Source organism: Coniosporium apollinis, assembly GCF_000281105.1.
Source record: "Coniosporium apollinis CBS 100218 chromosome Unknown supercont1.33, whole genome shotgun sequence".
NCBI lineage: Eukaryota > Fungi > Ascomycota > Dothideomycetes > Coniosporium > Coniosporium apollinis.
In genome coordinates, this window is record NW_006913295.1 from 200,916 (window position 1) to 212,768 (window position 11,853).

Genomic DNA, 11,853 nt, shown 5'->3' on the forward strand with positions numbered 1-11,853 from the left:
CCTTCTAGTCGCCAGACGTCCCTGTACCCCAGCATGACTCGACACACAACCAACCCCCCTTACCTAGCAAGCTGAAGCCTACGAGGCCAAGCTCTTCACCCTCTCCACCTCCCTCCCCTCAACACTAACCATCTTCACCCCATGCCCTGCCAAACTCACCTTGACTTCATCCCAAGCCCCCGGATCCACAGCCCTCGTCGCCTCCTCAACCACATACGTCTTGAACCCCTCCTTCGCCGCATCCACCGCCGTGAAATTGACGCAATAATCCATGGCCAAGCCCACAACAAACACATGCGTGACACCGCTCTCCCTCAGCCTATCCGCCAGCCCGCTATTCGCAACCGGCGGATCCCGAAATGGCGCCGCAAACGCCGAATACATCTCGACCCGCGTGTCCTGGCCCTTCTCGACCACATGCTGGATCTTAGCTACATCGAGCTCAGAGATCAGCTCCGCGCCTGGCGTGCCCTGGACGCAGTGGTCGGGCCAGAGACGCGTGCGCTCTATTTCGGAGGCATTGTAGGGGTTTGCGATTGTCACGACGGACTCGAAGGGCTTGTTGTTCGGTGGAGGGTGATTTGAGGCGAAGGAGATGTGGTCGGGGGGATGGAAGTCTTTGGTTGCGACTTTTAGTGTGAAGGGGAGGGAGAGGAGGGTATTGATTATGGGTGCGATGTCACGGCCACCGGCGACGGCGAGGGAGCCGTTCTGGGAACAGGGGGTGCGGTTAGCGGATGGGCTTGGCGGAGATGGCCCGGAGGGAGACTGGGTTAGGGATTCAGAAAGAGCAATGCTTACTGGGGGGCAGAAGTCTTCCTGCAGGTCGACGATGAGCAACGCTGGCTTGAAATCGTCTTTTGAAGCCATATCCTGCTGCTATGTCAGCCAACGGTTATGTAAGACCTTGGTCTTGTCAGTTGATTTGCTGGACCGTGTCGTACGCTCAAATGGTCTAATAGCAGATGTTGCGGCTCGGGTATCGATATCAAGTTGTGCTTCCAACAGCGAAGCCTAGATATTGTTCGACGCGGACATACTCAGCGTATGTTGAGAGATACCCTGGGTAGCCATCAACTCATCAGAGCTAGCGCCGACTCCGATGACGCAAAGATCCTTGCTAGATGAGTACTTTACATCTATAGAGTCGACGGCAACACATGTCCTAACATTCGAGTGATTGACCAGCTTTGTGTCTCAACAAAACTTCTGATAGGTGTAACAAGTGGAACTGGGGTGAGGCTGAGCAAGTACCTGGAACTAATCCAAGCCAGTTGCATGTAGATGTGAATACTAGACGAGTCCTGATGGGCTAATATGCAGATGGGACATGCATTGAAGTAGACGCAACTGTACAAGGCGAATTACTGATCCTCTTCTTTGTCCTGCACCAAGATAGGATTGCTGTCTAGTGGACTTGACTCGGTCCTCCATTGGTTCTACGAGATGGCATCTTACCTGAACGATCAAGGACGGTATTGAGGCAGTTCAGGCCTCAATTGACAACCTACAAGGTCTGACGGATCATAAACGGGATTACGCATAACACGTTGATCAAACGATGGTTTGCTTTGATTGTGTGCTGGTCATCGTTGCGGTTGAGATAAGATAAGGTTCATGGAAGACATGACGCAGTCACGTGCCAGCTTCAGACCCTTACCCAATCAGGGCTAGATCCGACAAGCGAGGAAACGCACACGGAGAGAGCCGCGCAACCCGCAACCTCAATTCAACATCGACAATTATCACCACGACTCCAAACCGCGCGTCCACCCTTCCAGCACCTCCAATCCTCATCTCACACACCTCACCATCATGGAGAACGAACGCGGCGAGCTCGTCGACCTGTCAGTCACCCTAATCCACCCCCAACCCCCCTCCACCAGTCCCTTCACCCTCACTCTCTCCCACTGCAGCGAACGCAAACTAACCCACGCAACCTACAGCTACGTCCCCCGCAAGTGCAGCGCCACGAACCGCATCATCAAGGCGAAAGACCACGCCTCCGTGCAGATCAGCGTCGGCAAGGTGGACGAGAACGGGCGGTACACGGGCGACAACCAGACGTACGCGCTGTGCGGCTTCGTGCGGGCCATGGGCGAGAGCGACGACTCGCTCAACAGGCTGGCGCAGCGGGATGGGTTCTTGAAGGGGGTGTGGAGCGCGAGCCGTTAAGGCGACAAAGGGATTGGGGAACAGGCTGGCCGGTGAGTTGCGTTGGACGGGCGGTCTGAGGGTGGCAGGGCTGCAAAGGCCGTGGGAGGGTTACGCGTGGTTGGGGAGAGCTTTGCTGACTTGTTTTGCAGGGCTTTTCGCGTGGAAGGAGATCTGGCTTGCTGGCACGGTTTTCACGGGTTCCCGCAGCATGTACTTACGGAGTCGTTGGGCTTGTGATATGAGACGACGGTAGACCAATTTCGCCGCATCGGGCTTCCTGGGTCAGGTTCAGCCCTCTCGCTCTATATACCTGTGATTGCCGATGACCCTTCTCCGATTGTTAGACTATCTATGAGCATGACTGAGCGCGATACGCGGCGCTAATCAATGCTTCCTCAATCCACTCCGGTGGCCCCGTGATTGAGGAGGTAGAGTACTCCTCTCAGCCGCAGAGCGAAACGTCGCCTTGAAAAGTCTGTGGCGGTGGAGGATCGCGTCATGGCACAGATACGGGCGAAACATCTCAAATGGCTTACCGACTATGGCCGATGTAAATAGATAGTTTGATCGAGGACTTCAGGTGGCATGTAAGCGCTGTGTGCCGCAACGCTTGGAAAATATCTCCTGCCGTGGGTTGTTTTCTCTTCAACCAGGCACCAATGGCGGCAGGACAGCCAAGCTCATTCCTGAAGCTTGCTTCGCAGAAGCTCAGGGTGCGGAAAGGTCTCTTAAGGAAGAGCCTCTCACGAATGCTCGAGACTTCGTCGCTCAAATGGAAAAAGGATATCAAGATCTTCCTTGGCAGCTCCTACTTCTGCACTTTCAAAGTCACTCCACACCAATACCCAGCAACCCAGACACCAAATCCGTCATCAAACCTAGCAATACAAAAACACTCCAGCCCCACTCCGCTTCACTACCTCCTCACCCAACCCTCAGGCTCCACAACCCTAACCCTCCTCTCCTCCCCCCTTGAACCACCAATCCCAGTAGCTAAACCCGTACCCAACACCCCCCTCGCAGCCCCCACAGCCCTACTCTCCCCAACCCTCCATTCATCCCTCCCCGCCACCGCCCCCCTAATCCTCTCCTTCTCAGCCTTCCTAGCCAGCATCAGCTTCAGCCTCTCCACCCTCCTCGCACCATTGACACAATCGCACAAGCAGCCGGGGGTCGGACACGCGCCCTCGCTGACCGGGTCCGCGAAGTAGAGGTTCAGGCAGGCGAGGTGTGCGGTGTGGCTGCAGAGCGCGCAGGCGGTGTAGAGGGTTGGGTGGGGCGAGGCCGGGGCGGAGACGGGGTTGACTGTGTCTGGCTCTGCGGCCGTGTGGTGCTGGTGATGGGCTGGAGTCTGCAATCCGCCCTTCTCCTTCTCCTTCTCCTTGTCTTTCTCCTTCTTCTTTTTCTTCCCGGCCCACCCTTCAAACGGGGGATACCGGCTCCAGCACACCGGACACTCGGCCTGGCGCGCCCGACACGTCTCGCATCTCATGCCATCACGGGGGTTCGTAATCGGGTTCTTGCACCCGCGGCACAGCAGCCCGAGCTGCGTGTCCTTGAGCGCCTGTTCGTACACCGCCGGAAACGCCGGATAGGCCAGGCGCCGCAGATACGCGGCCGCGGTATGCAGGCCCAGGCTCGAGAGTTGGGCGTGGTAAGCCGCGAGGATGCTCTCGGCTTGCAAGGGGTTAATGCCTGTAAGTGTGATGTGGTGGAGGTGGGTTGTCAGGATTGTGGAGACTTGGGTGGGGGAGAGGCCGGTGGTGCTGAGGTTGTCGGCGTAGGAGGCAAGGATTGTGGCTGTGGAGGGTGCGTCGAGGGGGTGGGATGGGGGGAGGAGGGGCAACAGAAGGAGGAGCAGGTGCGCGGGGGTTTGGGCGTCGGAGAGGGTGGTCGTGTGGAAGGAGAGGAGTTGGGTGAGCATGTCGACGATGGTGAAGGGGCTGCATTTTTCGGCATCGGAGCTTGTGTCTAGGGTGAGGAAGTCGGATAGAATCAATGCCTCGTCATCGATGTCTTTGCTCGTCGTAGTCTGCAAAGCTGCTGGTGCGCTCTCGGCTTCTCGTTGCAACTTCGCTGGTGGTGCTGGCTGTTGCGGAGAGGGATGAACTTCCGCTAACTTGTCGGCGGGCATCATGCCGGTTGCCCGCGTGTTCTCCGCGGACTGCAGCGAGGTATCTGAGAAGCTATCCTTGCCGCTTAAGTGGATCTTCGATTCGGAACTGGTTTGCCGGATGAGCTGGTTGTTTCTACGTAGTGTTTCCATCCGCTGGATGATCTTGCTTGGGCTCGAGGCTGACCCTACAGTCGGCTGGTGCTCGTCTACCGCAGGAGCCTCGCCTGCCTTGTGTATCGAGGCGCCGTTTATGCCAAACGATGCAGCTGGGAGTAAAGATTGATGACCGATAGGGTTCTCTGAGATCGAGCGAGGTATGATGATCTAATTGCAGTGTCAGTCAAGAAGAAACATGCACCCTTGAAGTCGAAAGAATTCAGCTAAGAAGTCTGAAGGACGCTTTCAGACATCAAGGTTTCTGCGACGAAGAACTGACCTTCTCGGTGTTGCTGTAGGAACTCATAGATGCTTGCAACGGAACCTCCATTGGACGTATCAAGTTGCTTTCAGGTCTCAAGTTGGGAAGGTGGTTATCGTCACGGTCCCACCTTTCCGGCAAAGACTCCATGCTACGCCGATGAGATGATTTACTAGCGAAAGAGCTGCCTATCGATTGAGGCTGTCGAGAATCCGTAGACGCAGAGAACATCGTAAAGCTGTCCTCTGAGCTCCGCCTATCCAAGGAAGAGGACATCCTCTCGTTGACTGATTGCCCTCCCGCTGTCTCGAGTGTGAGCAGTGCTCTCGGCTGGGCGCGCCAGCTGCCCATCGTCGCTCGACGCTCGCTGAGGTCGGGCGACGAGCTGTACCATCCGGGGCCATCAAAGACCGGTTTCGGTAGGCCTGGCCTTTTGTCGTTGTGCTGTTTTAGCTGGTCGTGCTGTGAGGTGTTCGAGCCGATCATAGCCGCCGGTAGAGCGAGGCCCTCTGCGTGCTCTAGATCGGGCAACAGCTCGTGATGGCGCCCGGGGACAGGGACATGCAGTTGAGGCCTTGCCAGTGGTGTCGCTGCGTTCGATGAATTCTCGGATTTGACGTGATTCCCATTTTCTGAAATGATGGCACAAATCGCGGGATGTGTTGCCACCACTTGCTCCTCTTTGCTCGCCACAGAACCTGACAGGACACGCCGTTCAGCGGGAAGCACAGGTCCTGGGTGTAACCTTCGTCTCCGTCTTTCTTGCGCTCTCCGCTGAATCGCGATCTTCGTCGAGAAGCCGATCATCCTCCATGTTTCAGCCAGTCTGTAGAAGGCGGCTCTTTGAGCATACTCAGCATTCTGGTCAAACACTCGTCTTACTTCGTTGAAAGACTCAATGGTTGGCGATTCCGGCAGTGGAATCATCTTGTATTTCTGAGCGAGGTATGTGAAGATGGGTACATTGACCGTGCCGGGAACAAATCCTCTTAGTGCGACTTGACTCGGTTGTACGGAATCCTTCTCGGCATCCACGCCTTCGTCCAGCGTCATGACCTGAGCCGATTCGGACGATGGCTGTGAGCTTCCGAGAGATCTGGCGGATCTATTGCTGGCTGAGCGTCCGTGATGCTTCCTGTAAGCAGAACTCAGAAACGTATCGTCTACGCTGTCATCAGCCAAACTCCTGCTTAAGCTCTGCTTCTCGGGGCTAATATTTTTCTCGTCGGTATGATAGCTATCATCACCACGATATCCAGGGCCCGGCTTGACGCGTCGATGTCTCCTCTGAACGAAACCACATATGTCTCCAGTCGGTGACAAGGCCAAGGCCTGCATGTTGCGCCTATCTATGACCTTAGGAGTATATTGCACGTCCGTCTGGGTAAAGACGCCTTCGCGGCCAACGGTCCAGAGCAGATCTCTGTGCTGCCACAGCATGTCAGTTGGAGCTGTGCTATACCGGGATATTTCTCGGAAAGGCAAGAAAGGACGCTGGAAATTCCAGAGATGTACGACTGGGTGATCTCGGTCATAGGAAGTAGCAAGCATGGTGCACTTCCATATGCCATGATCATGGCCGTCTGCTTGCCAACAAGGCGGCCGCCAGCGCGCATTGTACACAGGATACGGCGTTCTGATGACATAGGCAGGCTTCTGGCGCCGCTGGTCCGATGAGAAGTCCCACACTTTGACAGTCTTGTCTTTGCTTGCGCTGACAAGATGCTTTCCGTCTGGGTGCCAGTCGATGGCCGTACATGTTTTGTCGTGCGCATTAATCTTGAGTAGCGGACCCCTGTTCATGCGGTAGTTCCAGCGGTGTATGACTCCGTTGTCTGTGCCGAATGCAAACTCTACGCCGTCGGTAGGTGACCACCTAAGGTCGCGCACGGGTCCGCTCATACCAAGGAATCTGTCTCGACTGGTGAATGACATTATGTCTTTTCTCAGGTCTCGCAGGTCCCATAACCGAACGGTATCATCTTGGCTTCCCGACAGAAGCAGGTAACCTTGATGGGGATTGAATGCGACTTTGTGTACCTGGCGATGGTGCTCGTGCAGGCGAGCAAGCTCCACGCCGGTCCGGTTGAGATCGTAGATGATTACTTTCCCATTGGTGGCGGCCGTTGCGATGTGAGAGCTGAACTGGCCATGCGACCACTTAACGTCATGGATCTCGAGCGTGTCTCTTGAGCGAGCGCCGCCGCCTGCACCGGATGAGCTATGCGCAGCATTGTTGTAGTTCAGGATCGCTGCGCGAAGATTAGACTCTTCAGCACATCTAGTGCCAGCGATGCGGATTGTCTTTAAGATTTCTCGGCCAGCGAGAATGGCATGAGTTCTCTCGTGATTGATGTCAAGAGCAGTAATCTCCAGACCGGTCTTGTGGCTCGCATCCTGCGAGGATATCGAGTTCGGACTAGGGCCCACTGTTAGTCGTCGCGGTCGAGCTGGGTACTGTTTCATTGATACTGGACCACGATAGCCGACTGCACAGCATCGTGGGCGGAACAAATCGTCTGCACCCTTCCAGCACAGTGTTTGCGGCAACTCACCCAAGATTTCTTGGAATCAATAACGAATTCACCCTGCCTCCCTCGGGGCGGTGGGCCTGCGCGCTTGGCGGTCGCGAGCCATAACCGGAGAAGGGCTGCGCAACGAACCTGGCAAAGGCACTCGTGTACTTCTGCGAGGGATCGGAATGCTTCTGCGGCGGCAGCGGAGGTGCAGGCGGTATGGCACTTGAAGCAGCAGCGAGAGCAGGAGCGGCAGATGCACGCCGGGGGGGATCACCTGCCATGGCTAGCGGGAGGTCGGGGAAGACGGACGATGGCGTTCCTGCATCGCTCGCGTGTGTTCATCGCCTTGCTCGAGCGTTGCGGTGAGGCAGCATAAGTGACTGCATGTGGTAGGTAAATCTTATGGGATATCGCGAGTCAGGGGATGTAGGGGCCGCGATTCCGGCATTTGAGACGAGGGGTGCCCCCCGGTGTGCCCCCCCTCCCCCCCCCCAAGAGAACGGGTGTGCAGATGACCGTACGGAGCCCGCCCTGGGTTCGTATAAGGTTACCTAGGTGCCTAGCTACGGCGCATCAAAGCTGTCGATACTCGATCGCGCGCCGAGAGGGTTGGGTGACGGGCTGTCTTCCGCGTGACATGGATGCGATCCTCACTGCAGCTCCGTAGCGCACTCGCTACTGGCGGCGGAATCGTGCGTCCGCAGTTCCACCACCAAGCACTGGTCCAAGTGGTCCAAGTCGCCCCCCCGCTGGAGTACCACCACTTGAGGAAAGCACACGACCTCGCGCTGTCATGGCACTTGCTCGATATCCTCTTGTCCTCCTCGTCGCAGTCTGAGGAATCTTTCACCCCCCAGCATGGCCGAACGGACGCTCGTTACTGGAGCTTCCATGGATGATGCCCGGCCAGGATACGACTCCGGCTTGGCTGCCAATACGGCCTCCCATAGGATTCTTCGTACCTTGCATTACGCCTATCCGATCGTCCTCCTTCTCTTTTTCCTTTGTGCCTTCACTCTGCGGAGTATACGAGCCTCCTCTAAACGTAATAGTAATGGGAGCGGCGCTTCCGACCAGCAGCTGGGACCTGGTGGGAAGCCCCTCCCAAACCTCGACCCTACACGCAATGCCCCCAAGAAGCCGAAACACGACGACATCTCACGGCCGCGGAAGCTGGTCTTTGAGTGGATCTCTGTCGTTCTCGCCCTTACTTTCATTGGCAACACGATAAACGTCATAGTCCATGCCCTCTACGACCGTGGGGAGCAGTGGTGGTGTGGACAGGCGATGGTGGTATGTGAACGCACCGCTGGTCTGGCACATGTTCCGTTGTATGAACGTTAGCTGGGGCATTTGCTTATACACACCTTCCAGATCTACCTTGTCGGTTCGTTCTTCGTATACTCACTCCTCGTAATATCTCTCCTTGACACGAAGCCTTCACCGACTGGCGCTCATCTGGCGACCTGGATCTTCGCCACACTCATGGAAATCGTGATCCTTGGAGCATCCTTTGCAATCTATACTACTCGGCACCGAGAGCCAAGAGCTGGGAAGGGCAGATGGGGAAAGCTGAGGGGCAATGCGACAGAATGGGAGATCACGGAGCTGGCACTGGACCTCTTTCGGATCCTGCTACTTCTCTTCCTTATTGGCTTCTACGTGCTTTTCGTGGCTTCATACGGCAAGAAAAAGGAGGAGCAGCCCACCGCTAATGGACCGAGCGAATCCACCGGACTTCTGGCGGAGAGCCGCGCAGAAAATGGACACGCTGTGGCATATGGATCCGCGCCAGCTGGCGGAAAACACAAGCACACCGAGGGAGCCCCTGCCGGGTGGAGTAGACCAGACGGCGTACCTTCCCGGAGTTGGTGGGAGTATATCAAAGGTTACTCGGTTTTCTTCCCATACCTTTGGCCATCCAAGAACCGACGACTGCAGATCATCGTGGTCATATGCTTTACCATTGTCGTTTTTCAGAGAGTCGTCAACGTGCTCGTCCCGTACCAGGTAGGCAAAATCACCGATGACCTGTCCGGCGAGAACGGCCAGATCAAAATGCCATGGGGAGCAATCTGCCTGTACATCTTCTACAGACTGCTGCAGGGTGGTAACGGCCTGCTCGGTGCGCTCCGCTCCACTCTCTGGATACCCATCGGCCAGTATTCGTACCGCGAGCTTTCCGTAGCCGCTTTCGAACATGTCCACGGTCTCAGTCTGGACTTTCATTTAGGCAAGAAGACTGGTGAAGTCCTATCGGCTCTTGGGAAAGGCAGCTCGATCAACACCTTCCTTGAGCAGGTCACCTTCCAAGTCGTTCCTATGCTCGTCGATCTCTGCGTCGCTATCGCGTACTTCCTAATTGCTTTCGACGCCTACTACGCTCTTGTAGTGGCGGTCGTCACCTTTTGGTACGTCTACTTGACCATAAGGATGGCGCAGTGGAGGGCCGAGATTCGGCGGCAGATGGTAAACGCCGACAGGGAAGAAGACGCCGTCAAGTATGTTACAATCAATGTGCATTTGACATGCGCTGACAACCTTCGGCAGAAATGACTCCATGGTCTCATATGAAACGGTCAAGTATTTCAACGCCGAAGCCTACGAGTTCAACCGCTACCGAAACGCCGTAATGAAGTACCAAAAAGCCGAGTACCACGTCCTCTTCTCCCTCAACATCATGAATGTCACGCAGAACCTCGTCTTCATGCTCGGCCTGATGGTCGCCTGCTTCGTCGCCGCCTACCAAGTAACAACCGGCGTGCGCAAAGTCGGCAATTTCGTCACCCTCCTCACCTACATGGCGCAGCTGCAGGGCCCGCTCAACTTCTTCGGCACCTTCTACCGCATGATCCAGTCCGCGATGATCAACAGCGAGCGCATGCTCGAGCTCTTCAAAGAGCAGCCCACAGTCGTGGACCAGCCACACGCCAAGGAACTCCCGTCCTGCGAGGGCGAGATCCGCTTCAACGACGTGCACTTCGCGTACGATGCGCGCAAGCCCGCGCTTAACGGGCTCGACTTCCGCTGCCCGCCGGGCACGACGACTGCGCTCGTTGGCGAGTCCGGCGGCGGCAAGTCCACCGTCTTTCGTCTCTTGTTCCGCTTCTACAACATCCAGGCCGGCAGCATCCAGGTCGACGGGCATTATGTCGAGGACGTGACCATTGACTCCCTCCGTCGCCACATCGGCGTGGTACCGCAGGATACGGTCCTCTTCAACGAGACGGTCATGTATAACCTGCGCTACGCGAACCCGAACGCCACGGACGAGCAGGTCTACGAAGCCTGCCGCGCCGCGAGTATCCATGACAAGATCCTCAGCTTCCCGGACGGGTACGAGACGAAAGTCGGGGAAAGAGGCCTCCGCCTCTCCGGCGGCGAGAAACAACGCGTCGCTATCGCGCGCACCATCCTCAAGAACCCGCGCATCATCATGCTGGACGAGGCCACCGCGGCGCTGGACACGGAGACCGAGCAGCATATCCAGGACGCCCTGACGACGCTGTCCCAGGGCAGGACGATGCTGGTGATAGCGCACCGGCTCAGCACCATCGTGCGCGCAGACCAGATCTTGGTCTTGCATGAGGGCAGAGTTGCGGAGAGGGGAAGCCATGAGGAGCTGTTGGCGAAGAAGGGGCGGTATGCGAGTATGTGGAAGAAGCAGGTCAAGGCGCAGAGAGCGGCGGAGGAGGCGAAGGCTTTGAACGATAAGGCACAGAGGCTGAGGAGGGAGAGCCAGGATGGAGGGGTCAAGGGTGGAGAAGAGGGGAGCGCCAGTTCGAGTGAAGACGAAAAAGACCAGGCGAAGGCGAAGGCGATAGAGAAGCAGGCGCAAGAAGAGGCTGGCAAGGCAGGCGGCAGTAAGCCCTAGAATGTTGCTGTATGTGTTTGGCTCAAGTGTTCGGGTTGTTAGAGGACTGCTTTCTGCACGGAGTAGGGTGACTGCTTCGATCGTGTTTCGGTGGCCGTGGGAGGGCTGAGTGCATTTTGATCACGGACGGCAAAAGTCAACATGTATATCACCGGACAGCCAAGAATGACAATCAGTATTCGGTATCTCACTGCACTTGCACATTGATTACGGCATCTTCTGTGGCGACTTTTCGACGCTATGGGATCGGTCGCAGTTAGAGGAATTTTTCATCTAGTCGCAAGCTGCCATATCACTCCGGCGGAGGATTCGAGAAAGGCACAGGCTTGGCATCCCAGATCCCCAGCGCTCGTTACCGACAGAGTAGAAGCTGTGGGACAGTCCCGTCTTACCGAGCGCAAGGAAACGGGATCCGGGGAAATCAACGTTCATGCCGTCCCCATCTTAACGTTCACTGAGAGCGATGAGCAGCATTCCGATGCTTGAATAAGCGTCGAGCTTGTGTATTCAGCCCGGTTACGATGCCCACGTGCAAACGACCAGCTCAGACATGGGTATCCCGCCTCCACCATCCATGCCGCAGATTGGCGGTCGCTGCGTCACTGCATTCTTCTACCGCCGCCGGATTTGAGCACTGATATCCTGCCGAGGACACGCTGGCTGTCTCATCCACGTAACAGGCAAGAAACAAGCAGTTCGAAGACTTCTTCTCGCCTCCATACAAGGAACTACAGCAGCCCCGCGCCCCCGCCGTGCCCTCCCTCCGCCT

At 56.5% G+C, this 11,853-nt stretch overlaps 4 protein-coding genes across 4 annotated transcripts; 2 read left to right on the forward strand and 2 right to left on the reverse strand.

Moving 5' to 3' along the window:
* Positions 1 to 78: 78 nt before the first annotated feature.
* W97_06554 (uncharacterized protein) lies at positions 79 to 870 on the reverse strand (the record flags this gene model as incomplete). Its single annotated transcript, XM_007784428.1, has 2 exons — positions 79 to 711; positions 802 to 870. The coding sequence occupies 2 exons, from the start codon at positions 868 to 870 to the stop codon at positions 79 to 81; spliced, it is 702 nt and encodes a 233-aa protein (XP_007782618.1).
* A 945-nt stretch (positions 871 to 1,815) lies between these two features.
* On the forward strand, positions 1,816 to 2,175 carry W97_06555 (40S ribosomal protein S21; the record flags this gene model as incomplete). Its single annotated transcript, XM_007784429.1, has 2 exons — positions 1,816 to 1,847; positions 1,947 to 2,175. 2 exons carry the CDS (start codon positions 1,816 to 1,818, stop codon positions 2,173 to 2,175), a joined length of 261 nt encoding a protein of 86 aa, XP_007782619.1.
* Positions 2,176 to 3,073: 898 nt separating this feature from the next.
* On the reverse strand, positions 3,074 to 7,491 carry W97_06556 (uncharacterized protein; the record flags this gene model as incomplete). The annotated part of the gene is made up of 3 exons (XM_007784430.1): positions 3,074 to 4,597; positions 4,710 to 7,110; positions 7,247 to 7,491. The coding sequence occupies 3 exons, from the start codon at positions 7,489 to 7,491 to the stop codon at positions 3,074 to 3,076; spliced, it is 4,170 nt and encodes a 1,389-aa protein (XP_007782620.1).
* Positions 7,492 to 8,068: 577 nt separating this feature from the next.
* Positions 8,069 to 11,084, forward strand: W97_06557 (uncharacterized protein; the record flags this gene model as incomplete). Its single annotated transcript, XM_007784431.1, has 3 exons — positions 8,069 to 8,503; positions 8,585 to 9,711; positions 9,761 to 11,084. 3 exons carry the CDS (start codon positions 8,069 to 8,071, stop codon positions 11,082 to 11,084), a joined length of 2,886 nt encoding a protein of 961 aa, XP_007782621.1.
* Positions 11,085 to 11,853: the final 769 nt, after the last annotated feature.